This window comes from Halichoeres trimaculatus, unplaced genomic scaffold, assembly GCF_033239565.1.
Source record: "Halichoeres trimaculatus isolate MK-OKI-2021-1 unplaced genomic scaffold, fHalTri1.1 fHalTri1_scaffold_3, whole genome shotgun sequence".
Taxonomy (NCBI): Eukaryota; Metazoa; Chordata; class Actinopteri; order Labriformes; family Labridae; genus Halichoeres; species Halichoeres trimaculatus.
Window position 1 is genome coordinate 15,143,861 of NW_027437181.1, and position 25,197 is coordinate 15,169,057.

Consider the following 25,197-nt stretch of genomic DNA (forward strand, 5'->3'; position numbering starts at 1 on the left):
ATATCAGATTTAATAGGTCATGGTAATGGATCTAATCTTACTTAGTCTTTCCAACATTATCAAGCTAACTGGTGGGCTTCCAAAATCATTAATGTGTGGATGACACACTGGTGTTCAGTGACTGAAGCCACAAATACTGCTGGATGCAGGGGGAACAGGGTCAGTTGTCTCACTTTTTACTCTAGTCTGAATTTCTCATCACCAAAACATCTTTCAGCAGTCATTCCTACATGAAATTGAAGCCTAAGGTGTCGGTTTGAAAGGTGTGTCCCTCTCATTTTCCAACTCACTGTTACAAAGAAGTGATTAGCTGACACATTGTGACACCCAGCCCCCATTATGTCAAATGGTTGTCACACTCTATGTGGTTGTTTATTATGATGTTATTGTAATGGGAAAAATCTTTTAAAAAAGCTAAGAAGGCAGAACTGGATTTAAAAGTTTAATTGCATTTTCAAGTTGACAAATACATAACGTAATTCACCTTGACACAAAATGAGCAAGGAGCATGAACAGGAAACATATCTTTTGGCCAGCCTTCTGTTTACAACAGATATGTGACACCCCCCCCCCCCCCCCTCCCCCCAATAAATAAATAAATAAATAAATAAATAAATAAATAAATAAAATAAAATAAAATAAATTGATAAATAAATAATAAATAAAATAAAGTAAAATAAAATAAAATAAATAAAATAAAATAAAATAAAATAAAATAAAATAAAATAAAATAAATAAATAAATAAAATAAATGTGATGACCAATCCCAACTGGAATTTCTTGCCAGCATCAAGGCTAACAACTGTATAACGAGTTAGCTAGCCAATAACAATTTAAACTATACCTTTCCCCTTACATTTCACAAGAGTAATAAAGAGTCATAAACCGGTTGTGTAAAAGCCTGGTAGAAAAAAATTCTGAAGTGCTGAATTTTCACAATTTGACATGAAAAACACAAAAAGTCCTCTTATCTCAGGTTAAGCTTTCTAACTCCATAGAAGAATTTATAGATTAGCTTTGATCACAATTCTGTAAATTTCCATACCACAATTTGAAAAACAGCGCCCTCTGATAGCAAAATATAATGAATTGGATTTTTTTTTACTTCAAAATATTGGGTTTAAAAAAGGAAAAGTGTGTCATATGTTGATAAAACTATTTATATTTCTTGGATGTGAAAGTTAATGTTCTGCTTTCATAATTGTTACATTTTAAATCTTAGCTCTACAAAACATAACCTACCATTTTAAAGTTTCAAAGACCTCTATATCACCAACATGATGAAAAGTTTCCTTAAAAGCCTGTTGAAAGTGTAAAATATTAAAAATAATAATAATAATAATTTTCTGGCTTTTTGATGGGTCAGGCTTTACATGGTCAAAGTGTGTGAATCACTGATGAAATATGATCCTTTAAAATTGTGATAAATGTATCTGTGATGTAGTATGTTTACAGATGAAGCCTGAAGATTTTTCTACTTGCAGAATTGAGATTCAGTGTTCACCTTTTCTTGGCTCCTTTTTTGGTCTCCACCACCTGAATGCAATAGCTACCTGGATCTAGCTGCTTGTTGTTACATTTGGTTTTAGCTGCCTGTCACCTTGGTATGCTAAGTTACAAGTGCAGAGGTGTTTTGGTTATTAAAGCAAAGGGAAGGGGTTGGAGGTGTTGAAATTTAGTGTAACAGCTGTAGATATTGAGCTGATGAGATGAAATGCAGTGTCATATGTTTCTCAGCTGGATTTTAGGAAAAACTACAAGCTAGCTTTTCATTGAACTCTGTGGAGGTATGATGCCAGTAGGTTAAATTAACCTGCACTGAAATGGAGATAAGCTTTTCTGCTTTGGCGGAGGCTGAGCTCTGTGAGTGGCCTTTTCTTTTACCTCCAACCTCTTCAAGACAAACCTGTCCTTGTATGTCAAGATTAAAGCCCACAAAGACAGCACTTAGTGGCTGCCAAGATCTTAGACAATCCATTCAACAGTTCTTGAGATACTGAAGTAAAAATAAACTTTCCCTCTTGCAATTGTTATCTCCAAGAGCATAAAGGCAGATCATATTGTCCATGTGAGATCACTGAGCTGCAGACCTCCTAAAAAAAACCTCACCTAAAATTCAGGGCCATGTTTGGGAAGATATTCAACGCCCTGAACTGGACCCAAACAACACAGTGAGACAAAACCTTGAGGGTGATAAGAAGCGGTGGATGGATGATGAAAAGTTTTTAAAACTCTGGTTAGGATCTGTCTTTACCTCTGTGACCCAAGAAGACAACTGCCTTGAATTGATATAAAAGCCTAATTTAAAAACACCTTAATGATACAAGTCGGGTGTTTTCTGATGACAAAAGAGATTTTCCAGTCAATCAAAGCCTACTTCTACATAAAATCAAAAGCGAGTGTTTCATGGTAACCCGAACTTTTGTTGACAGTATGTCGGCTCAATTTTGATTGAAAAGTTAAAGATGCTGCATGAGTTTTATTATTTAAGCTGAGAGAAACACCAGGTAGTCTTTGAAATGTATAAAACTTAAAATTCAAAACAATTTTGTGTTGTAATAAGTTTATCATAAAGTTACAATGCAGAATAAACTGCAATCCTTGACAAGATTTAAAATCGCAGAATAAATCCATTTTTTTTCCATTTTAAACACAGTAATAAAAAATGCATTTAAATCATTTATTACAAACACACAGAGTTCAAGCCACAGCCTTTCTTTGGTCCTGCGTCATCCTCTCCTTCCTCCTCCAGGCTCGGTACAGTTTGATGCTCAGGCTGGGGAGGTCGTACAGCTCCTCCACATGGAACCGCTCTTGAAAGCGACCCACAAAGCTGTTTTCTGGGTCCAGACGAAAACGCATGGCCCACAGGATCTGAGTGTTTTCCTGACACAGGTGGTCAAATGTGTCCATCAGCTCATCCAGGTAAGGATGGGCATATACCACGTCAGCTGCCAGGATATAGTCAAAGTAGTGGGTGGCACGTGGGAAATGCTGCTCCACATCCTGACCCCAGATCAGCTCTGTGACCTGAGAACACAGCATTGATTTTACATCCATCAATCGTTCACAAGTTTTATTCGGTAGAGCACCCTGACTGAAGCTCTATAGAAAAGCTTTACATGATGAAATACACATTTAAAGACCTACCACAGGGGTGTATTTACATCTGTCTTTAGTGTTACGCAAAACATTGTACTGAAGGTTTCCTAACACATCCGGTAGGTCAGTGGAGGTCACTTTAGCACCTGAAGAGAGGGTCACAGAATCGTTAGAAGAACTGAAATTTAAAACACAGATTTCAAATGTCACCCTGGTATTTCTTTGTTATGATTTTACCTAACAGGCTGGCAACGATGGTGACCAGTCCAGTTCCAGATCCCAGTTCAATCACATTCTTGTCCAGGAGGTTGAATTGGTCTCGATTGGTCTCTAAGAAATGACACAACACCATCGCCTGTTGAAGGGAGACAAGTACATAGTTTATCAACTGAGCTCGAATCAAGGATGTTAAATTATTAAGATGCTGTATACGTTTTGGAGTTACCGAAGGCCAGAGCACAGCTCCGTAAACATCTGTGGACTCCTTGATCTTAATCTCCAGATCAGAAAACATGTATCCCTCCCAGGCCTCCACACCAATAACGGAGGGGCGGAAACCCCGAGCCATTATGGCTTTAGCTAGTTCTGCATCCACAGGAGGACCTGCATGTGGATGGGTTTTGTATTAAAAGAGAACAGTGTAAACCACTAACAGAGATTGATTTATTTCTGAAGTTGAGAAAATGCAAAATACAGAGAATGATATGAGACTTGTAGAGATGAACCAATCCAATCCTGGTATTTCACATACAGACTCAAAAACGTTGATTGGTGGGAATGACCAATTTATTGGGCAAATCCAGGGGTCAACTGTCACCTCAAGTTAAAAAAAAACCTAAAGACCTTAATAATGTGCTAACTATTATCTGAAATAGCACTGAAGTAGTAAACAAGTGTAATTAAGACCTTTTAATGAATTTAGAAGCTCTTGCCCTTATTGGTGCATGTTTACGCTATGTTTTCTTCACAAAATCTCATCCTGCTGTCTGTCAATAGCCAAATAAAAGAGGGTTACAGGCATTAAGACTTAAATTATAGGAATCATCAGTCTAGTTGCTAGTGGTCTTCTTAGCTTGTTGGACATAAACATTTATTATATATACATATATTGTTTATGACCTGAAACTAAATTTCCCATGAGCCCTGTCCCCCACTGTGTAAAGAGGTGAGTCTTGCCGAGATGTGTGTTTGTTTTGGAGGCAAATGAATGGAGATCAGATCCTCTCTTAACACTACTTTTCTTTGTTCAAGACACATTTTTGCAGGATAAAAAGGGTTGAGTTAATGTATAAATTTATAGTTACATAGAGCTACAGTCTGAAATGTGACAACAAGCAAAGTCTGTGACCTTTATGCAAATTTTAGTGTAATCGACTGTTAAGTGCTCACTCATCATTTTCCTCTAGAAAAGGACAGATGTTACTTCTCACTGCAAAATTTCTCTGACTGGCCAAGTGTCATCATTGGGACTCTCTGCATGTGTCATAAATGGTTTGGTTGGATAGACCACAGAAACTGAGAAATAGCATTTAGAAGTAACTGATTTCAGTGCTGATAATCTTATTTCAAATTAAGGATTATGCACAGACAAATGCAATTTAGTATCGCTTACTAACTCTTCACAGGGCTTTTAATTACCAGTTAAAAACTCCCTATAGGCGCTTTATAAAAAAAGAAGAAATGTCAGACTTAATTAAAACTGAAATACACTGGAAGATCTTTTTAACCTTGAATATAACTTACTTATTTTTGCACGTTTTTATGACCCAGTGTTACTATTTGACGCCGAATGTCATCACAATTGCATTATATAGTGATTTGATCAAACTGGCTCATCATACATGCATTCACCATGAAAAACACATCAAAAATATATCTTATAAACAGTACACCACATATACAAGCATGTTTTGTGGCGCCTACTTCATTTCCTATGAGTACCTATGAAGGACTCAGGCTCTGTGAGGACTTCAGTTCATCCAGGTTAACATGAACACTATACCATACACACTATGCAGTAATATGTTTGATTTAATGCATCTACAGCTGCACGTCAGGCGTCACTGAAGAGCTGCATCCTTAAATCAAACTGATGGTAATCAGGTTGTTTATCATGTTACAAGTACTCCTGGGTTCTCTGCTCTATAAATGAACCATATTAAAGCTCCTCTGATCTGTGCCAGTGTGAGTCGGGATCCAAATGTGTCTCAGAGCTGCCGGTCACTGGCACACAACTTGTGTTATGCAAGGCCGGGGTCAGAGGAAAGGTCAGGAGAGCCCACAGAGCTAACAATAAAAATATCGGGGGAGGGCTTCAGAGCTTTACTCATGGCTTCTGTGTGCATTATTAAATGTGGTGCATTTATCGGCAGAGGTGAACGATTTCAAAGAGAACACGTAAGTTTGCAGATTCCTGCCTATCGCCTTTTTATGGAAACTATTTAAAATGTTGAAAAAGTCCCTCAAATACCCTTAAACATTTGTTTTGTATTTCATGAATTACGCTGTTGACCTAGGGAAACAAAAAACTTTTGTTTACTGTTGTTTTACTGCAGATTCTCACCTTCTTTGGCGTCCTCAGTGGCCTTGGGTTGTGGAGACTCCATGTCTGAAGGACTTCAAGAAGGAAGGCCCCTGAGGAAAAAACCTTGAGCAGTCAAATGCTGATCCTGTTTTTAAGTCCTGTGGATTTGGGTCAGTGTGGATCCACTTCTTGAGTAATACTCCAGTTCTGGCCTTCTGTGGTCTTTAATTACACACAAATAGCGTTTTCGGAATAGTTTTCCAAACACCCCACCACATTTCCTCAACTCCACCCTTCATGTTGTCTGCCTTCTGGGTATGCTTGGACTCCTCTCTCTCTGATGCACTTAAACGTGATGGACAACAACAGGTGCTCTGTCTCTCTGCTGAACCAGAGCTGAGGAGTGACGAAGAGGAGTTATATTTCCTCAATTGAACCAACAAGTTAAAATAGAAGTAGGTGTGAATGATAGAAAAATCATCTGTTTATCCAAAGAGATTATTTTTTTCATACAAAAAAAAAACTTTTATGATTGTGTGTATCATACAGAGAGGGAAGGAGGATTGTGTGAGCTGAGACAAAGGGGACTAAAATACAGCCTGGAGGAGATTTAAGGGATTTTAAGGCAGTAAATCAGCTGTCTTAGTTTCACTGTTAAACCCTCTGGCATTGCAAAAGATTAACAGACATAACTGTGGGAATATCTTCAAAAAGTGAACAATTTAATGCAAATATTATCATTTCTTGTTGTTTTCATCAGTCACATAAATACAAAACAAGTAGAAAAAGTTAATTTTGTCTCCATCTATGACTTCATGATTAGTTTACATCTTTCACGTTAAAACATCAGACATCATTTTACTGCAGTGTTTTGTGAGAGTTGCTTTGTTTTTGTTTATTTTTTCCCTCCCATCTTCCTCCCTTTTCCTCTTCCTCTTGTACTTTTCCCTCCTCTACCCCGGCGACTGCCTTCAAACACAGACCTAGCTGTAATCATAGCAACTTCATCTCCACCATCGTCACTGTCTCCACTACTACTGCTGCTGCTGCTCCTCCTTCTGGCCCTCTGAGGTAGAGTCTTAGAGGCTACCTGAGGGGTATTAACAGTTAAATCCTGGCTGCTGCTGCTGCTGCTGGAGGCCCTCAGAGATGTCTTTGGTGGTTCAACAGAGACCTCTGACCCCAGAAACCCTCCTCCCGCTGCAGGCCTTCTCTCCTCTTCCCTTGCTGCTCCTCCGCTTTTCATCGGACTTTCACTTGTTGTCTTTTCTTTCTTGGATTTGGATGGGGACAGTGTTTCCTCCTCTGTGTCTGCTTCATCCTCCTCTCCTGCTTCTCTCTCCTTCCTCTTCATGCAGGTGACCACTCGGCGGAGTCGCTGGCTGCGGATCACCTGCTTTTCCTGTTGCTCCATGCGGAAGAACGAGTCGATTCGCAGCTGAGTCTGAAATGTGGAGGTCAATAATGTAGATTTATTTGTTTAAATACAGACATTTGTAAACTTAAGCAATCAAACAGTGATATTAAGAGAACTTTTCAAGGATAAGAGGATTCAAGAAAGAGAAAAATAATGATCTGTGATGATCTTCATTTCTAGCTTTTAATATCACTAAATAATTAACACCAGGCTATTTCACCTTTGTATTTAAGCTACAAAGCAGATCTTTTTATTTGCAACTCCTCTCATGGTGTAGGCAGCTTATTAGTAATTGTAATAACAGAAAATTTAAAATTATTGTATGTTATGGATCTTATTTTACCTAATTTAAGGGATTTTTTGTTGTTGAATCAAAGGTTAGATTAACTCATTAGTGATAACACAGGTAAGAATCTCTGGTTGACATTGTACCTGCTGAGTGTTGAGCTGTTTGATCACTGGCTGAAGAGTCTCCTCAGTCTTCAGGCTGCTCCAGCCAAAACGATTCAGACAAAATGTACAGGAACTAGTTGAGGAAACAACACACACTCGTCGTTTATACACACAAATAAATGTCCGCACACAAGCACACACAGTGAAAGGATATTCTTTGATCATGTCGAGTTGAGGGCGTCCCCAGCTGAAGGTGCTGTCTGACTGGTCCACGGTGGGCTCCATGTAAGCTTGAGCCACCACAGGGCTGGGAAACCCTGGCTGCAGTTTGAGTCCTCTTAACTTATTCTTCACCTTCGTATCACGGGGATCAGACACCAGACGCTTTTTCTCCTGAGCTTCTGACCACCATTTACTACAGAGAAGAACCAATGAGCAGGCATGAACACGTGCAACAAAAGCCATTGCTTTGAGAAGTGTAATATTTTTTTAAACTACTGATGGATGGCTTGAGCATTTATGTTTTTAGTATCCAGGTTTGGTTACAAGGAGAATAAAAAGTGTGCGCAGCTGCAAAATAAACAAGACCAATTAAAAAGAATTTCACACACACCTGAACTGTATGAGCGGCTCCAAGCCTGGCCCAGGGAACTCATTCAGAATCTCCATGCCAGTCACATATCCAACCCCCGGCACGCCCTCTGTGTAGTCGCTGCCTAGCAGATAAGCCAGGTTTATCAGTTTGGTTCTGTCCAGACCTGAGCAAGACATCAGGAAAAGAAACAAATAAGGAAACGAAAAGAAGAAAAGTAAATACTGGTTGTGAAATAAAAGGAGAGGAGGAAGGGAGAAGAAAAGCTTTGGTTGCTCTGTGAGTGTGGTCAGTTTGTTGACAGCCCATCAGTCAGTTTTGGATCACACTCATTCACAAACAGCTGTCTCTGATATGTGCAATATAAACCCATCAGATTAGCAGGGTAATGTGTTATCCTAACGCGATTTCAACACCTCACGCTCCTGTTTTAGACCAAAACATAACATGGTAACACCATGAAACTGATGTAACTGAGCAGCTTCATGTCACACACAAACTGAAGAACAACACAGATATATGAGGCAGCACTGACCCAGCTGGTTCTGTAGGTCACTGAACTGATAGTGCTGGACGTATTTGTTCTGGCTGAAGAAGTTCCTGAAGACATGTCGCCCTCCAAACAGCCACACATCAGAGTCGTCTGTGATGGTGCCATTTGTCTGGTCGGCGCGGTCGAGTGCTGCACACTGAGCCTCAGCTTCCATTGGAGCCACTAGGAACGGCACGCCAAACAGCCGCAGCAATTCCTAGAATACACAGAGGAAAGAAGTTATTACTCATATACACCACACATACCAACTATATCCTGATACTTCCTCTGGTTTCTTAAAGAAGCTGTGAATTTTAGATGTTATAGCCTGGTATTTACTCTTTCACTTTAATATGAGTCTGGTGCATGTTTCTGCATTTAACTGAGAAATAACTTTGCTCTTAGCAGTCTTATCTTAACAGTAATACAACTGTGACTGAATTTAGTAAAGTGGTAATTTTATGGAGAAGAATACAGATATTGACTGTGACATTTTAGACTGTGAGTGCTCTGGGAGAGTTTGGCAGTGAAATCATAAACACATGCACCCCCCATTCTGTCCTTAACTGGATTTTCATGTATCATACCTGTACATGTGTATATTCACTTATACACTTTCACTGCAAAAACTGAAATCCAAGCATGTGTCTTTGTATTTTTTTTTTTAAGTCTTTTTTGTCGTAGCATGAAACACATTCACCTGACAAGTCCAGAAAAATCTTATTTCAAGAAATAAAAGGATAAAAAAGACGCCTTAATTGCATAAAAAAATACCACAGGGGAAGGGAAGTATCTTTATTTAGTTTCTTTAAATACAGGTAATTTCTTAATACAAGAAACTACATGTACTTCTTTTTATCTCATTTGCAGATATTTTTTATTCTTCACCAGCAATTCAGGCGGATTTTTGTCTTTTACTATCTCAAAATAAAGCCTCTGGATTTTTAGGTAGAACAAGGCTTAAATTCAGTCTAAAAAAACTTTTTTTTTTTTTTTTTACAAAAAAGGATATAAACTCGTTTAGATTTCAGTTTTCACAGTATTAAAAACCATAATTCTTTGACTTAAGTTCAAAGGTTAGCAGCATTTCCAAAGACAAATGTTAACCTTAACATGTGTTGGTATGATGTGTGTCTGTGGCTATGGTCTCATGAAGTCTTTGGTTCACCTGGCTCTCCAGATACATCTGTCCAGTGACGGTGTTGGCCATCCTCTCCTGCTGCTGCTTCAGCTCCCTCAGGTTGCTCTGCTCCATCTCAAGAGAGCTCTCCATAGCCTCCAGCTCACTCTGCAGCACAGGAAAGCATCATTTAGCTCGAAAGAGGTTAATGCAGAGTCAAAAATCAGAAATTGTTTTTATGTTTCTAATCTTTTTACATCAGTTTCAGCACATTTAGAGTAAAGTTTGGTGAAGAGGGACATTTAATGATATCCAAAAAGCTAGAGCTTGACTGATGAAACTATTGACAATGTTTATATCAGCGCCTATCTGAGTAAAAATGATAAGTATCAATAATGAGGTATTAAAACTCTCAAGTGTTAAAAACGTTCAAGATCTTGAAGAAAAGAGTCTGCTTGTCTTAATATCACTTACCACATCAATGTTTTCCCATTCATTTATTGCTGGGGTTGACATGGACTCTTTCTCTGTTCCCTCCTTTAATTCCTCCTCGTCACTCTGCATCTTTTTGTCCTCCACTTCCTCTGACGACACAACATCTGGTTCATCTTGAGCCTCCACTGAACCTCTCTCTGGCTTTTCTTCCATCTTTAACTCATCCTTGACATCCTCCTCCGGCGATCCTTTCTTTCTAATCATTACAAGTGAGTTATCTTCATCCTCCTCTTTGAATTCCTCTTCTGACACTTCAATGAAGCTTTCTGCGAAAAAAGAAAACAGGTCTCCAGTTGTCGTCAGCTGGTTGAATAATATAACAGGATGAATGGGTTTGATCTGAAATGTGTATTACTGTACCTTCTGACTCACTCTCCTCAGTCTTGACATCTTCAGGAGGAATTTCAGTCCTTGCACTGAGAGGTTTTGCATTAATCTGTGCAAAGGGACTGATGGGTAACTTGTCCTGATTTGCTGCAGCAGGTGCCTGTGATTGAACCAGATCTCCGTTCAGTCTGACTGATCCTCGCTCTGGTTCTCTGCTCCCTGTCTGTTCTTTAATTCCTGTCCTTGTATCTTCTGTTAACTGCACTTTCTTCACTTCCTCTCCTGTCTTCTCCTGAGGTTGGTGCAGCGCTGCAGAGTGTAGTGCTTTGTTACGCTGAGCGATCACTTCATCCATCTCGTCCTCAGAACTGCTGAGCAACAGATCATTTCTCCCATGTAAACTCTGTCCTGTTGTGCTGTCTTTAAGATAAGTTTGTTTTGGTGACACAGAGTTCCCTTTGTCTTGTTCTGTCTCCTCGTCTGAGCTGCTGATGACCACCTGTGGGAAAGGACGGTGAATATCCACCTTCACTTTGGTATTCGAGGAGGTCTTTAGACTCTTGTTCTCAGAAGAACCTTCATCTTCAGCAAGAGCTTGTTGGATGGCCAGCAGAGTACGTGGAGACACATTTCCACTCCTCTCATCCTGCTCCACGTTCTCTTCATCTGAGCTGTCATTCAGTGCAGCCTGGATTGCTTTAAGTGTACGAGGTGAGGGTGGTGATGTATTGTCCTGAGATGGTCTGGAATCTGAGGTTTTGGAAAACTCTGAGGCAGGACCACACACTCTCTCATCTTCCTCACCAGCAGGACGCCACAGAGGCTCAGGTCTGCCTGCTGGTGGTCGACTGCAGCCTGACAGAGAGTTCCCAGACCAGGGATCGGCTGCAGGGCGGCTCTCGGGGGCAGTCTCCTTCTTTTGGGAGCCTGAGTAGGAAAATAAGATAGATGTTTTGAATTGGAAAAACAGCTGATTTCACAAAATAACAAAAAAAACATTAATTTAATTTAAAACAAAAAAAACAACAACTTTAACAACAGCATCATAGTCGCCTTAACCTTTTATAAGGATGTAGTGGGAATGGTCCTCAGAAACCAGTCGCTGTGACTCTACGTTGTGACTCTTGTCCCCGTCCTCGTTGTAAAGCTGTGAAGCACTTCCTGCACTCCTCTGGCTCATCTCTTTCTCCACACCTTCTAGACGCTGGTTCAGATGGTTCCTCTGCAACAGGCCAGCCAGCTGGTACTGAGAGAAGTCTCCAGAGCTCTGAAAGGGAATAGGAATCCCAGTTTAAGTGCAGCAGATCAGAATGTGTATTAAGAGTGTGTGTGTGTGTGTGTGTGTGTGTGTGTGTGTGTGTGTGTGTGTGTGTGTGTGTGTGTGTGTGTGTGTGTGTGTTTGTGTGTGTGTGTGTGTGTGTGTGTGACCAGTACCTCTGGAGGTTTATGGTACATGGTCCGGCGCCTTTTGGCAAACTCTTTCATGTCTTTGAGGATCTCATGTTGCATTTCAGGAGGCAGGCAAGCAAACTCGTCTGAGTTGATGTCCACAGAGTTAGGGTTTTCATACAGCTCTCCCTGAAACACAGCAAACAGGCTGGTGTTACATGTCAGCTATCAAATTAAAAAAAGTGAAATGAGTAGAAAATTCAATCAAGGACCGAAACCATCAGAACATATTAACACCATCAAAAACTATAAAAATGTGTATCTATGACACTGATGTTATTCAATCAATGTGAGTTTGATCATTTACCTGATACATGTGAAAGCTATCAGCTGTGCTCTCCCACTCTTTCCCCTCCTCTTCCTCTTCTTCTGAACTGTCAGAATTAAACACATACAGATAATTACCACAAAGGTATTAAAGGTGAAACAACCCTCTTTTTACACAACAGTTACACTAAATTATATCCTCCCAGAGTTTCTGACCTGCTTTTGTCCTTCTCCTCTGGAGCTGGCAGAGCTGGTAGTATGTACATGTCGTCCACCTCATCTCTTCTCACACTGGAAAGGCTGGGGAGGGGATCCTGACTGGAAAACACAGTTGGGTTGCTCTCTACATTTTGGGGTCTTCTGATGTTGTGTTTGCTGATTTCTCTGTAGACCTGCTTCCTACCTGCGGTCTCCAAGAGCAGCTTTGATAGCTTGTCTTTTCAGGAATGTCTTGAGGAGTTTCTCGTTTGTCTGTTTGGAATCTCGGTTCAGCTCCTCTTTTCTCTGCCTCCTCAGCGCCTGCAGGATAAGAACAATCTTGTTAATAACACAACAAGACCATCTGATTGAACTCAAATATCTTGAACTGAAAATATCAGTACAGATGGTACAGGGCACAGGGCATACCAAAGTCTGTTTCTTCAGCAGTGGTGCATCCCCATCAAACACAAAGACTGGCTTGATGCGGAAGAAGAGGAGCTTGCAGATGCGGTGAAAGAGGGTGAGGAGATGGGCATTCTGGACGCTGTTTCCGTCACGGTCCCTCACCCCCTTCACCGCCTGGTTCAGCCATATACTGATGTCTTGGGGAGTCTGGTTAAGGTTAACGCTGTGGCTTTACATAAGTCAGTTTAATTTAAACTTCTGACAGGGGGATAAAAGGACAAAAATCACATCCTAAAACACAGATCACAACAAAGCAAGGATACCAACAGCAAGGATCTTTCCTTCCAGGGTCTCAGGGTTTATGGGCTTCCCTGTGCTCTCCAAAAGTCTCCAGAGTCCGTGCACTCCCATGTTAACTACGATACAAAATCCTTAATGGAAGTATTCGGCTTGAACCGCCTTTTTGCATTTTTTGCAAGATATCAGAAGAAAGAGAAAGATATCGCACAAGCACCACCATGACAGTGGCCGTTACACTGTTTTCGTCCGTCAAGACGAAGAAAATGGTGACGACGCACGATGGTTCCGCGTCTAATTGAAGTAGTACACCGCCAATTTAATGGAACATTGTTTTCCCTTTTGGTTATTAATTATTCATTTTATCTATATTTATTTTTTTCTGATGGTAATCAATAAGCATATTGGTTGAACTAAATTTCTTTATTATTGCTTCAGCAGTTCACCGAGGGCAAAAAGTTCACCCAGGGATTTTTTTCCCCTGATCATTACCTGCCAGGTATTCCGTCTAACGCCGCTGCAACGACGAATTATTAGTAGGAATTTTTAGTGTTAGGTAAAAAATAAGTGTCGAAAATATTGTTACTGTGTAGCCATGCTCATTGAGTGACTCAGCGTTGACTATAATAAGTTAAAGAAATTGAATATTTAGAGGAAGTTGTACCTGTAAGGCCTTCTCAGGGAAAGAATAATCACACAACGCGTCAGACGCCAACGATGTGAGAAGGGTCTGTGGTATCGAGGCTTGCTTCACTTGGGGGAGGAGCCGAAAATGATGACGTCCGAAGCCTCGCTACCCGGCTGCACCACGCGACTGCTTCGGGAAGTGGTTCGGATTTTGCCGCGAGGTTTGACAGCGATAAAAGCCCCTCAGGCTCTATTGGAGATGTGGGTTTGTGAAGGAGAGTTGTGGTCAGTTGAGAGTTTAGATAGCGTTTTGATAGTTTTGATAGTCTTGATAGCAGAGTTTGGATAGCGTATATATTGCTTGGAGGTAGTTTGGAGAGTTCAGAGAGGGAAAGAGAGAGACAGTTTGGAGTTTTAGGAGAGTAAGGTGAGAAGGATGGGTGAGGATGGAGCCAGCTAGGAAGAGGAGGATTTCCCCTGTCTGGGAACATTTTGATTTGATTACCCCTAATAAGGTAAGCTAAATCCAAAATAATTTCAAACACATTAGGTTTGCTTATCAAGAACTATATTTTTCACTGCTTCTTATTTTCTTCAAAGGTGAGGTGTTTGTTGTGCTCCAAGGAGTTGGGGTACAATAACAACACCTCATCCATGCCAAGGCATTACCGTGCCTTGCATGAGAATAGGGAAGAAACTGGAGCTTCTTCTAGTCAAGGTAAGTCATTACAATATTACAAACCCAGTTTCACAATTTTTCCATGTTGTCTTTTGTTCATTTTAAAAATAAAGACAGGTCCTAATACTATATTTATTCCCCTTTAACAAGCCACCAGAAAACAAGAACTGGATGAAGCCCTAGTCTCCATGATAGTGAAGGACACACGGCCCTTCACTATTGTGGATGATGTTGGATTCAGGACATTCATGTCCAAACTGGATCCCAATTATGTTCTCCCTACAAGGCAGGTATGTATGGGTGCATGCAACAAGCGAATGATGACTTTCCTATATGCCTCAAATTCAGCACTATATTCATATTTTTTCCCTTAGGCTCTGAAGGCCATGGTGGAGGCAAAGTATGAGTCAGCTAAGGAGAAGGCAAAGGCTAAAATTGAACAGGTGGCTGCTGTTAGCCTTACTTCAGACATGTGGACATCCATCAACATGGATGCCTACCTAGCTGTAACCTGCCATTTTGTAGGTGAAAAATCAAGCCTTGGTTCAGTGCTGTTGGAAGTTCAGGAGTTTCCTCAGTCTCACACAGCTGCAAACATAGCTCGTGTGAAAGCCTCCCTCATGGAGGAATGGGGATCACTAATAAAGTAACATGTATGGTTACCGACGGTGCCCCCAATATGGTTGCCTGTGTGAAAGAGCTGAAGCTTCAGCACCATATTTGCATAGCCCACACACTGAACCTCATGGTGAAGAAGGTGCTTGACCAGCACCCTGTGCTCTCTGGCATCCGGGCCAAGGCGAGGAAGCTGGTTGGGTACTTCAGAAGCAGCACAACTACTAAGGTATGTTCTTTCCCTTATTCCAATGTCTAATAATGTTAATAGTTTATCTGTGTTCCGAGTGCAGCAATTTAATGCCCTACACATCTGTATCTTTAAAGGAAAAGCTAAGCCAAGTGCAAACTCAACTGGGGATGGCAAAGCTAAAGCTAATGCAAGAGGTCGAGACTAGATGGAACAGCACCTATTTGATGTTTCAACGTTTGGTTGAGCAAAGGGAGCCAGTTGGTGCAGCATTAGCTGGACTTCAACAAGACATCCCCTTCCTAACATCTGAGGCATTGTTGCAGGTTGTCTAACTTTGCTGTCTCCCTTTTATGATGCCACTGTGGAGTTGTCGGCAGAGCAAAATGTGTCGGCTTCCAAGGTTATTCCCCTTTTGAAAATGCTAGAGGAGAACCTTCAGGAAGAAACCACCAAGCCGGCACCTGCAATAGCACTTGAAATGGGAGACCAGCTCATCAGGCAACTCAGGGAGAAACTTCACACTTTGCAGTCGATGAGCATCATGTCCCTTGCTACACTACTGGACCCACGATTTAAAACAATTGGGTTTTTTAGCCTAACAAAAGCTACAGAGGCAATCAAGCGACTGACCTCTGAGTGCGCTGCCATCAGACGGTCAGTTCAAAACAGTGAGGAAATCCCCCAGCCTGAATGATTCAATTTGGTTTTATTCCAATAGGTACAATAGTTCACGTCTTTCAACAAACATTCCCACGAGCTAACGTTAAATAGCCTTCTAGCCTGTCACACACAAATGCTGCGGTTTATTGAAGGCAGAATAAGTTTTGTGGTGTTAGTTAGGAAGCTTTGACCAAGTTAGAGGCAAGTAAATGTGTAAGGCTTTTTTTTTTTTTTTCTACAAACTTTTCTGATGCATTCCAGCATGATAAGGACTCGCCAGTCTTTGGCACAGGAATGCAAAGTGAAGGTATGAGTTCAGAGTATCAAATCAAGCTGTTTTCTCTAACAATCTGCTGGCACAGTTTGTCTGGGCTGCAGGCCTAAAAGCATGATTGTGATTTTAGTTTACATTCCCTTTCTTAGGTGTTACTGAAAAAAGGGGCTGCTTGTACAGGAAAGCAAGGAAAAGAGCTTTGCCGTGAAAAAGTGTAAATTTAATTGTATGTTATTTCACAGGAACATCATGTGATGAGTTGAGTATATTCTATAAAAATGTTCTTTACAGGGTTACTTCAAGGTTTTAAAAAGTTTCTTAATTATCAGGACCCGCAAGATGTCTCAAGTGACTGATTCAGCAGCTGTAGGAGACGGGGATGATTTCTTTCTGGCCAGGACAACCCAAAGCATGGAGGACAGGATGCAAGAGGACACTGTCACCTCTGAAAATGTTGTGGATGATGTTGGAGGCAGTGTAGTATTAGTTTTTTTTTTTATCATAGTGCTAAGAAATTAAAATATATGTAATGATGGCCATAACTGAATAATTTAACTTTGCTCATTTAATAAATTTTTCTTCATCATAGTTGGTTTAAGTTTTTAAGTAAAGATGGGTTTTGAGGACAAGGGTAAATTGGTATCTGAAACATTTTGAGAAATTCTTGCCTATTGTGACATTTTGCTACATGAGAATTAATTTGGCATTTAATTCTAATGGGAGCTTAAACACAGATTAAGATGTTAACTGTGTATTTGTTAAGGTGTGTCAGATGCTCAAATACGAGTCCTGAAGGCGAAACTACGGATCACGCAAGAAGAACTGGATCAACTCACATGTGAATACTACAAAAAGGTAAACAACTGTACTTACACAATGATAAAGTTGCAGCTGTTGTTGCTCCTCCACATTAGCAGAGGGAGACAGAGCTCAACTGAACATCCAAGAGCCATAAAGAGATAGCAAATGAGGCAAAACACAAACCTGATACACCTGTCAGTGAAATGTGTTGAATCAACCAGTTTTCCTGTAAAGTCCATCTTTTCAAAAGACGAGATTCTGATCATAATGCAAAACAGTTGTCTTTGTATAATCATTTGAATAGTTTTAAAACAGATATGTTTGTATTTAAGTTTGTGTCTTTTCTGGCACAGGATGATGAAAATGCAAAGCTCAGTGCAAAAATAAAGGAGTTGGAGGAGGATCGAGCCAGGCTGCAGAAAACAACAAGCATTCAGCAAACACAGATTGAGAAACATGGAGCTTTGGCTGAAGAGTCTACCAAGAAATATGACGGTCTTCAAGTGCAAGTGTCAGCCTTATGCAAGGTCTATAGCATTTTGTCAAAGTCAGATTATTTCTGAATGACAAACCATCATTCATCCGCCGTCACATGTGAATTTCTGATGTGTGATTTCTTCTGACTGGTCTGTGTGTAGGAGATAGAGAACCAGAGCAGATCCCAGAAACAAGCAGCAGCTGTCCAAGGCACTGTGGAGGTTCGTCTCAACAGAGCTTTGGAGGAGGGGGAGAGGTTAAAGACTCAGCTGAACAAGATGAAACAAGCAAACAAGGTGAGCAAACATAAAACGAGTTACAGTAACAGATGACGTCATGTTAGAAACCAGCAAAGAAACCCACTGGTGGCCTGTGTCCCGGTCAGAGGCTGACTCTCCTGGTTGTTGCTGACAGCGTACACATAAATCAAATACTCAGTCTATGGTGTCAGTCCAGTCAAAGTGTAGTAGGTCCTGGATGGGGGAAGCCTCTCATCCTTGGTGCGCCCGCCACTTGTGCCCTGATAGCGGACACGATAACCAGTAATAGCAGAAGTTGGAGCCAACCAGTGAATGGTGAAGGAGGTGGTGCGGATGTCAGAGAAGTCCAGTCCAGTTGGAGAATCAAGAGCTGGAGGGAAAAACAATGCATCAAAGTTTCATCAATTTAAAATATCTCGCAATATAAATCAAGGGGGGTGGAGCCATGGGGCTTCAGGCTTACTGTCTAGGGTCAAGGTTAACATTACATGGTAACTCGACAATCTCAAGGTAATATCTTTTATCATTTATTTATTTATTTATTATTCTTTTATTATACTGTTTTTTGTAGTGCTTACATCCTCTGAAATAATCTAACCTAGCACACCTAACCTTTCCTTAAGATATCCACTTCAGGAACAACTCAAATAATAAATAATAAAATAATAAACTCTATTTATATAGCACCTCTTAAAGCAGAGTTACAAAGTGTTAATACTCACTTGTCCTCTGAGTTCCTGTGGCTGGTTGACTTTCTTGCTCACCATACACACACACAACACTGATGTGATAGTCTGTGTTGGGCAGCAGGTCTACAAGGAGAGAAAGGTGTAAGGTAAGAATGTCCTCAAATGGACTGCAAAGAAAGAGACTTAATTCTAACAAAGAGATTTTTAAATTGCCTTACTTTGCAGCAGAAATGTGTTAGTTGCTCCACCAACGTTAACCTCCCTGATGTCATCATCAGTAGCCACAGGGTGGTAACGAATGACGAAGCGAGAGATGTCGCTTGGTGTGGCAACATTGGGAACTGTTCATGTCCTCCCTTTCTGTCGCCTCTCTGTGCCCTTTTTCTTCCCTCTCCAGATCTTCCTGCCTTCTTCGCTCCTCTCTTTCCAGGTCCTCCTTCCTTCTCCTTTCCTCTCGCTCCAAATCCTCCTGCCTTCTTCTTTCCTCTCTCTCCTCTTGCCTTTCTTCCCTCTCTCTCGCCTCTGCCTCCAGCTGTGCCTCCTTCTCTTTGAGGTCTCTTGGAGCCTCCAAAACATCCACCCGTCGCCTTTTTGGGGTGGATGTTGTGGAGGTGTCCCCCTCTGGGCTGAGCACTGAGGGGGTGAGGCAACTGCTGCATCCTATGACAGTGAGGCAATGAGGACAGGCGGTGTTACGGATGGCCTGCCCCCAATTGCCTCATCCATCAAAGAGTACCACTTCCAGGATGCAGCAGTGGTCTCACCCCCTTCTGTGCTGACCCCAGTTTTTGGGGTCTTTAGGTCCTGTGCAGGAAGGACAGCAAAATGCAGAAATTCAATTTGAATTTATGATGACTGTATGCTGAGAGCCCACATTATGAAGACTGAACTTATTGATCACATCACTGGGAACCAACCTTGTATTTTTGTTTTAGGTTTTCCCATTTCTTTTTGATGAAAGCTTGGGTGACCCTCCCCTCCAGCCTCATCTCTGTGATGAAAGCCCTGACAACATTTTTCACTAAATGTTAAATACAAATCAAAACAATATTGATACATGATTACCTCATAATTCACTTACTCATAGCCGGTCATGGCTGCGTTCCGCCTCCCAGGGCAAAACAGGGGAGCGTTTGCAACCCTCCAGGCTATCAGCCTCTTTGTGTCTTCATCAGTCCCTAGAAAGAGCAAACGAACAAAGGAGAAACATGACAGTAAAGACACAATATGCAGAGGAGAGAGCCCAAGAGCTGACTGGCTTTATTCACAGGCTATCTACCAAGCACACATGTGCTCACGTCATGATTGTCAAATGCTATTTGTTGGAATTTTGTAAAATTTTACCATAGGCATTTAGTGATTTCAAATGTAAGAAGATACTTAACGGTCACAAAGAACTGTTTTTTTTTTATTTAAACCCAAGGTATGTATTTAAGTAATAAAAAACAGCTTTAAACAGTTTATTTTAAACCCACATAGTTCTGATTGTCAGGGACTGAAGTCCTGTGTAAAAAACTCTCAGTAGAATACATTCTTGTGTAAACAAATTTAAAAGAAACTAGATATATAGATACTATTGATTCTAAATTTGATGTAACAAACAGAAAAATCAGTAACTTAGACCTAAAGCAGAATTTACAATTAATTTTAAAAAATGTACTAAACTGTAACTCATAAGACCTCAAGTGGCTTGTTGCACAAGTTTAGTCCCGATTTAGTTTCACTGATTTTAGTCTTTCGATGTTATTTCATTAAGGATAAGACAAGCGAGGAGCTCCAGAACCAAGAAAAACTACTAACTGAGAACAAAATGCTAAAAAAACAGAAAGCAGAGCTCATTGTGGGCTTCAAGAAACAACTCAAGCTGATTAACATTCTTAAAAGACAAAAGGTAGGAACGTCAACCATGTGCAGTTAAAACCCATCCTCGGCACAGTGTATGATTTTAAAGACAGTTTCCTTCTTTTTCTTCCTCTTTTCCACAGATGCATTTTGAAGCTGCAAAGCTGCTCTCCTTCACAGAAGATGAGTTTATGAAGGCTCTAGACTGGGGGAAGTCATGAGCATTGAAAATTCCATCTTTCTTCTTCTTATTTTGTTGTTGTTGTTAGAGAATGTCCAGAGTTGGACAGATTTGTTTCCAATAACAAATAACAGATCATTCCTCGATCTAGTTTATTGAAAACCTTGCACAACTCAAATAAAAATATCTTCCAGTTACTCTGCTGTCATAAAACAAGTGCTTTTATTGATGAAAACAATTTTAAAATTTAAGGGTTACTTAAATATCTATGTTGGCCTGAATCTTCCGTCTTCTGTCCTCTATCTGTTTCTCAACCTCGCGCTTATGCTCGAGTTGCTTCATGCGTCGTTTTCGATTATTCATCTGCTCAATCCGGTCATCCTCTGCAAACTTTGCCATCATCATTTTCCTGAAGGCCTCTTCTTCCTCTTTTTCTGCCTGCCTGCGCATCTCCTTGAAAGCCATTTGCTCCTGGTATGTCTGCTTTATCACCAGCCTTTGTCTGATTTTCTTTTCCATCTCCTCCTGTGACACAGAAGTGTGAAAAAATGTTTAGATTTATCACTGATACCCAAGTTTACGTCTCTTTACTTATGAGCTGCTGTTCATAAAGTAGTTGTTGGATAGTGAACAGCAAATAGTGCTCTTCAATTCCTTGTAATTTCTTGTCATTTCTCAACCAAAGTGATTTCACTTTAAGTGTTAGGGGTGGTAAATATTAATCTCAGCTTTTTTTCTGATTTTGATTCAGTAAGGTATGTTTCATCCTTATTTCCAAAATAAAGAATGAATGCTTACAAAGTTGGCTGTAAAATAGACATACTTACAATTTCTCTCTGCCTAATGGCCTCTTCTTGTTCTTCGAAACAAAGTTCCTCCCGCACTTGCTCCATATCCTCACGCTGCTTCCTCTCCCCTTCTATCTTGTCGGTAAGCTGAGGAAAAACAAAAAGGAGTTAAGCATCAGACCTAATTGAAAGAAAAGACAAGCATTTAAAATAAAGGTGACTCAACTAGTTGTAGCAGATGCTCCTTTGCTTCTTCACGCTCCTTCATCTTTGCCATCCTGGCCTCCTCCATGTGCTGCTGATGGCTTGCAAACTCCATGATGCGTCTGTTCTCTGCCTCCATCTGTTCTTCCTCCATGCGTCTCCACTCGGCCTGTTGTCTCTTAAATTCTTCAATGTCTTGCTGAGTGGCTCTGACCTTCTCCAGTTTCAGCTGCCTCTCCCTCCAGGACCACAACATTAGATTTCAGTTAAAACCCAACATGGCAGCAAGAATCTAAAAGTTAGATACTTTGCAGCACTTATAATTGATGACTACTCACATCTGATCCTCTTCATAGATCTTTCTGACAATCTCATCAACCTTGAGCTTCTCTTGGAGGAACTCTTCAGACGCTTCTTGTCTCCATTGCTCTCTCTCCATCATCTGATGCTCCAGCTCTCTCTGATTCTGCAGCGCTTCCTCTCTGCGTTTCTGCTCCAGCTTCTGCTGCTCAGCGACTATCTTCTCCAGTTCACGCTTGCTCTCACGAGCAAAGTCTGCATTCTCACGCTATCCCCCCCAAAAAAAACGAAAAGACAAAAAGCTAATGATTTTAACTTCTGTATTTTTTTTTTTTTTGCTCCAACACGTTTACCTTTCTATCTCATTGTTAAAAAATGTGGGGCTCACCAAGAAGACAAATCAGGATATACTTTCTTAGAACTCTAGTCTAAATGAACTGATTCATCTGGGTCCTCATACATAAAGCAAATTGAGCCTTTTTTGAACAAACTGCTGATCATGAAAGAAAATGAACCTCAATTTTCTGACTGGCAGTTTAGAATTGATCTGTAGGTATAATAAAATCATTAAGGACAGCACCCACCATTGACTCAAACCTCATAGCTTCTTGCTCAGCAATTTGTGCAGCTCTTTCCTTGCTCACAGAAGCAGCTTTCAGCTTTGACTCCAACTCTCGCAGCTCCGGGCTGAAAGTGTATGAAAAGGCATAAAAGTTTAAAGGTCTTATAAGAGGTCAACAACAAGGTAAGACAACTCTTCAGTAAGAAGTTTTTGCATTTGCATACTACCCTGGGACACACCTGTTCTCAGAGATATGCTTCCTTATTTCCTCCTCTCTTTGCTTCTCAAATTCGATACGGGCCAACTCTTTCGCTATACGCTCTTCTTGTTCTAGTTGTTTTTTTTGGTTCATTCTCTCCTCTTCTGTCTGCAAGAACAAAAATCTAGTAAACTACATTTCTAGATAAGGTCAGTCACTTTTACTGTTTCTTGATGTCAGAAATGAATGACAAGTCTTAGTAGAGGGACTAAAAAGATGATATATTACCAGTAAAAAAAATCCTCTCTGTAGTACATTAAAATGCACTGATAAGTAAAAGACTTATTATTTTGTTTGTTAATTTTGATAAGGGATTCTATAGAAATAAGATACATCTCTACAATTTCTATGTGCATATTGTTAAGTTATAATTCCTTAACTTACTGTGTAGTCACTGTTCTGACAAAGTGCTTTTTAAAGCAAAAGGATGGAGCACTTTTCACAAAATGGCCAACTGTCATGACAAGTCCAAAAAAAACCCAATATACCTCTTGTTAATTCCTGAGGGGTTTTCTCAGAGATCAGTCAAATTTCCCTCATCTATCTATCACTCTAATGGGTCCATTTCTTGACCTTCATGCATGAAACTAGACAAACAGCTTCCTCTGGGTCTCAGGATTCCTAGGGCAAAGTTCTGCACCTGCTGCCTTAACGAGTAGGTCTCCGTGGCAACGTTTCATCTCACGCAGCGGTTTATAGTAACTCATCAAAACATTCAGGAACAAACACACGCATGTGTGTGTTTATTTATCAGTGATCACCAATGCAAAATCTGGCTTCAGATAAGCCTCAGCAGACAGGTTTACATGATTGAACACACACACACACACACACACACACACACACACACACACACACACACACACACAGGAAGTATCACACTTAAACAGCATTTGACTTCCATTTCCCTGAGTCAGCTCCTTATTTTCCTAGATTTTTTTCTATAAATTTTAATTCCTTCCTTTAATTCTTGAATTGATTCAGCCATTCAAACTTTTAAATCCAATTTTAGATTACACTGATTCATGCTTCATGATCATTATTTTGTCAGAATTGCAAGCACCTTTACACCCTGATTTCAAGGGGAATGTGTTGGGAATCAACAGACTCCACCAGCTCTCTGATGGCAGTTGGTAAACAATGATCACCATGGCAACATCTGGCTTCAGATGGGCCTCAGCCTACAGGCTTACATGGTTAAAAAAACTCACACACAGGACACACAGGATTACATTTTAACAGGGTTTAAGATATCCGACTTGCATTTTCCCTTAGTCAGGTCATCATTTCCATAAATGTTCTTTAAAATTTAATTCATTCCTTTAATTTTTGAATAGACACAACCATTTCAACTTTAAATTCATTCATCCATTCCATTTATTCGTCCATTCATTTCCTTTCATCCAAGAGTTCATGGCAGGCTAATTCTGCATTCTGCATTAGCAGTTGAGCACAAGCTTTTAAAGACTTCATTCAACCATTTTCAGACAAATCTTCAGTCATTCATGTTCAGTACTCTGCATTAGCATTTCAGTGCAAGCCTTGCATGACTTCATCCAACCATTTTCAGACACATCTTCAGTCATTCATGTTCAGCTTCTGCTTTAGCATTTCAGCGCAAGCTGCTTCAGCATTCTGCATTCACAGCGCAATTTCTTCAGAAATTGCTTTTCTAGTTAGCATTGACATGCTACAGGCTGCTAACAGCTAATTTCGCATGCAAACAATGCAGCCATGGTTACATGTAGGATCTCCAGACAAACACAGGAGAAAAGTAGTAAAAAATATCGCCGAAGCCACAAAAAGTTTGGTGTCCATGACCAACAATGAGCCATACAAAGTAATGATCCACTCCAAATACAGAGATTACGAAAAAGAGACGAAAAAAATTAAAAGAAACGGACAAAGAAGAGAGAGCTGCTGCAACAGGCAGCTACTTGGGCAGCGCCTAGCAACGGAAAAGTGACTAATATAATATAATATAATATAATATAATATAATATAATATAATATAATATAATATAATATAATATAGATAGATACCTTGAGCAGGTCAGTTTCCATCTGCCTCTTCTTGTGTTCATCTTGCACCTGGCGCAGGTATCTCCTCCTCTCAAAGTACTCCTCGTCCCGCATACAGGCCTGCTGCTGCCTCTCTTTGTCCAAACGTCGGGCCTCTTCCACACGGTGCTGCTCCTGAATTTGACACTGAAATTTCAACTTTTGCTGCTGGTTGTACATCCAGTTACGACTCTGTGCCAGAACAGAAAAGAAACACGATATAATGTTAAGCACAAAGTGTTGTTGTGAAACTCTAGTGAGAAGCTGCTCTCTGAGTAGCAGTCATGCTACCGTTCCGTTTACTCTGACTTTTTTTTTTCGGACATTTACCATGTTTGCGCTGCCAGTCTCCTTCAATGCTTATCTATTGTTTTGACTCAACCGAGCACAGCTTCCAAGGAAAAGAAACTTCAGTTGTCATTTTTTGTTTGGCGTTGTGTTGTCGTGGGAACGGCGCGTCACCTTACGTCCGACCAATAGAAATGAGCGTTTGCATTGACGCCAGATCCGGGGAAAATCAAACTACCGAAAGAAAGAGAAGCCCCTGAGGCTGTCCCAATACGGAGACTCCTCCAAATGCGGCCGACGAACCCGTCCTCCGTTT

General features: G+C 40.5%; 5 protein-coding genes across 7 annotated transcripts; 2 read left to right on the forward strand and 3 right to left on the reverse strand.

The window, feature by feature from the left end:
- Nucleotides 1–2,700: 2,700 nt before the first annotated feature.
- mettl21e (methyltransferase like 21e) lies at nucleotides 2,701–5,708 on the reverse strand. Its single transcript, XM_074667158.1, has 5 exons — nucleotides 5,666–5,708; nucleotides 3,548–3,705; nucleotides 3,340–3,457; nucleotides 3,151–3,248; nucleotides 2,701–3,030 (listed from the first exon to the last, which is right to left on the reverse strand). The coding sequence occupies exons 1-5, from the start codon at nucleotides 5,706–5,708 to the stop codon at nucleotides 2,701–2,703; spliced, it is 747 nt and encodes a 248-aa protein (XP_074523259.1).
- A 463-nt stretch (nucleotides 5,709–6,171) lies between these two features.
- On the reverse strand, nucleotides 6,172–13,876 carry ercc5 (excision repair cross-complementation group 5). 2 transcript variants are annotated; one of them, XM_074665908.1, is made up of 16 exons: nucleotides 13,786–13,876; nucleotides 13,148–13,240; nucleotides 12,846–13,021; nucleotides 12,622–12,737; nucleotides 12,435–12,536; nucleotides 12,259–12,325; nucleotides 11,937–12,080; nucleotides 11,562–11,769; nucleotides 10,536–11,429; nucleotides 10,155–10,441; nucleotides 9,729–9,848; nucleotides 8,564–8,777; nucleotides 8,050–8,194; nucleotides 7,649–7,851; nucleotides 7,476–7,558; nucleotides 6,172–7,070 (listed from the first exon to the last, which is right to left on the reverse strand). In XM_074665908.1, the coding sequence occupies exons 2-16, from the start codon at nucleotides 13,233–13,235 to the stop codon at nucleotides 6,522–6,524; spliced, it is 3,396 nt and encodes a 1,131-aa protein (XP_074522009.1). In that variant the 5' UTR covers nucleotides 13,236–13,240; nucleotides 13,786–13,876; the 3' UTR covers nucleotides 6,172–6,521. The 2 variants fall into 2 exon arrangements, with proteins under 2 accessions (XP_074522009.1, XP_074522010.1); XM_074665909.1 differs by lacking the exon at nucleotides 13,786–13,876 and having other exon boundaries at nucleotides 13,148–13,754.
- LOC141787478 (E3 SUMO-protein ligase ZBED1-like) lies at nucleotides 13,774–15,096 on the forward strand. Its single transcript, XM_074665913.1, has 4 exons — nucleotides 13,774–14,263; nucleotides 14,349–14,466; nucleotides 14,578–14,717; nucleotides 14,802–15,096. Exons 1-4 carry the CDS (start codon nucleotides 14,195–14,197, stop codon nucleotides 15,075–15,077), a joined length of 603 nt encoding a protein of 200 aa, XP_074522014.1. The 5' UTR covers nucleotides 13,774–14,194; the 3' UTR covers nucleotides 15,078–15,096.
- A 66-nt stretch (nucleotides 15,097–15,162) lies between these two features.
- LOC141787476 (meiosis-specific nuclear structural protein 1-like) lies at nucleotides 15,163–25,077 on the reverse strand. The gene is made up of 12 exons (XM_074665910.1): nucleotides 24,924–25,077; nucleotides 24,576–24,785; nucleotides 22,513–22,640; nucleotides 22,296–22,398; nucleotides 21,750–21,979; nucleotides 21,434–21,650; nucleotides 21,247–21,354; nucleotides 19,478–20,944; nucleotides 19,314–19,401; nucleotides 18,615–19,200; nucleotides 18,430–18,519; nucleotides 15,163–18,077 (listed from the first exon to the last, which is right to left on the reverse strand). Exons 1-8 carry the CDS (start codon nucleotides 24,924–24,926, stop codon nucleotides 20,678–20,680), a joined length of 1,266 nt encoding a protein of 421 aa, XP_074522011.1. The 5' UTR covers nucleotides 24,927–25,077; the 3' UTR covers nucleotides 15,163–18,077; nucleotides 18,430–18,519; nucleotides 18,615–19,200; nucleotides 19,314–19,401; nucleotides 19,478–20,677.
- Nucleotides 16,042–20,516, forward strand: LOC141787477 (testis-expressed protein 9-like). Of its 2 annotated transcripts, XM_074665911.1 has the most exons (6): nucleotides 16,042–16,202; nucleotides 16,933–17,024; nucleotides 17,324–17,497; nucleotides 17,609–17,743; nucleotides 20,153–20,287; nucleotides 20,382–20,502. In XM_074665911.1, exons 1-6 carry the CDS (start codon nucleotides 16,190–16,192, stop codon nucleotides 20,457–20,459), a joined length of 627 nt encoding a protein of 208 aa, XP_074522012.1. In that variant the 5' UTR covers nucleotides 16,042–16,189; the 3' UTR covers nucleotides 20,460–20,502. The 2 variants fall into 2 exon arrangements, with proteins under 2 accessions (XP_074522012.1, XP_074522013.1); XM_074665912.1 differs by lacking the exon at nucleotides 20,153–20,287 and having other exon boundaries at nucleotides 20,382–20,516.
- Nucleotides 25,078–25,197: the final 120 nt, after the last annotated feature.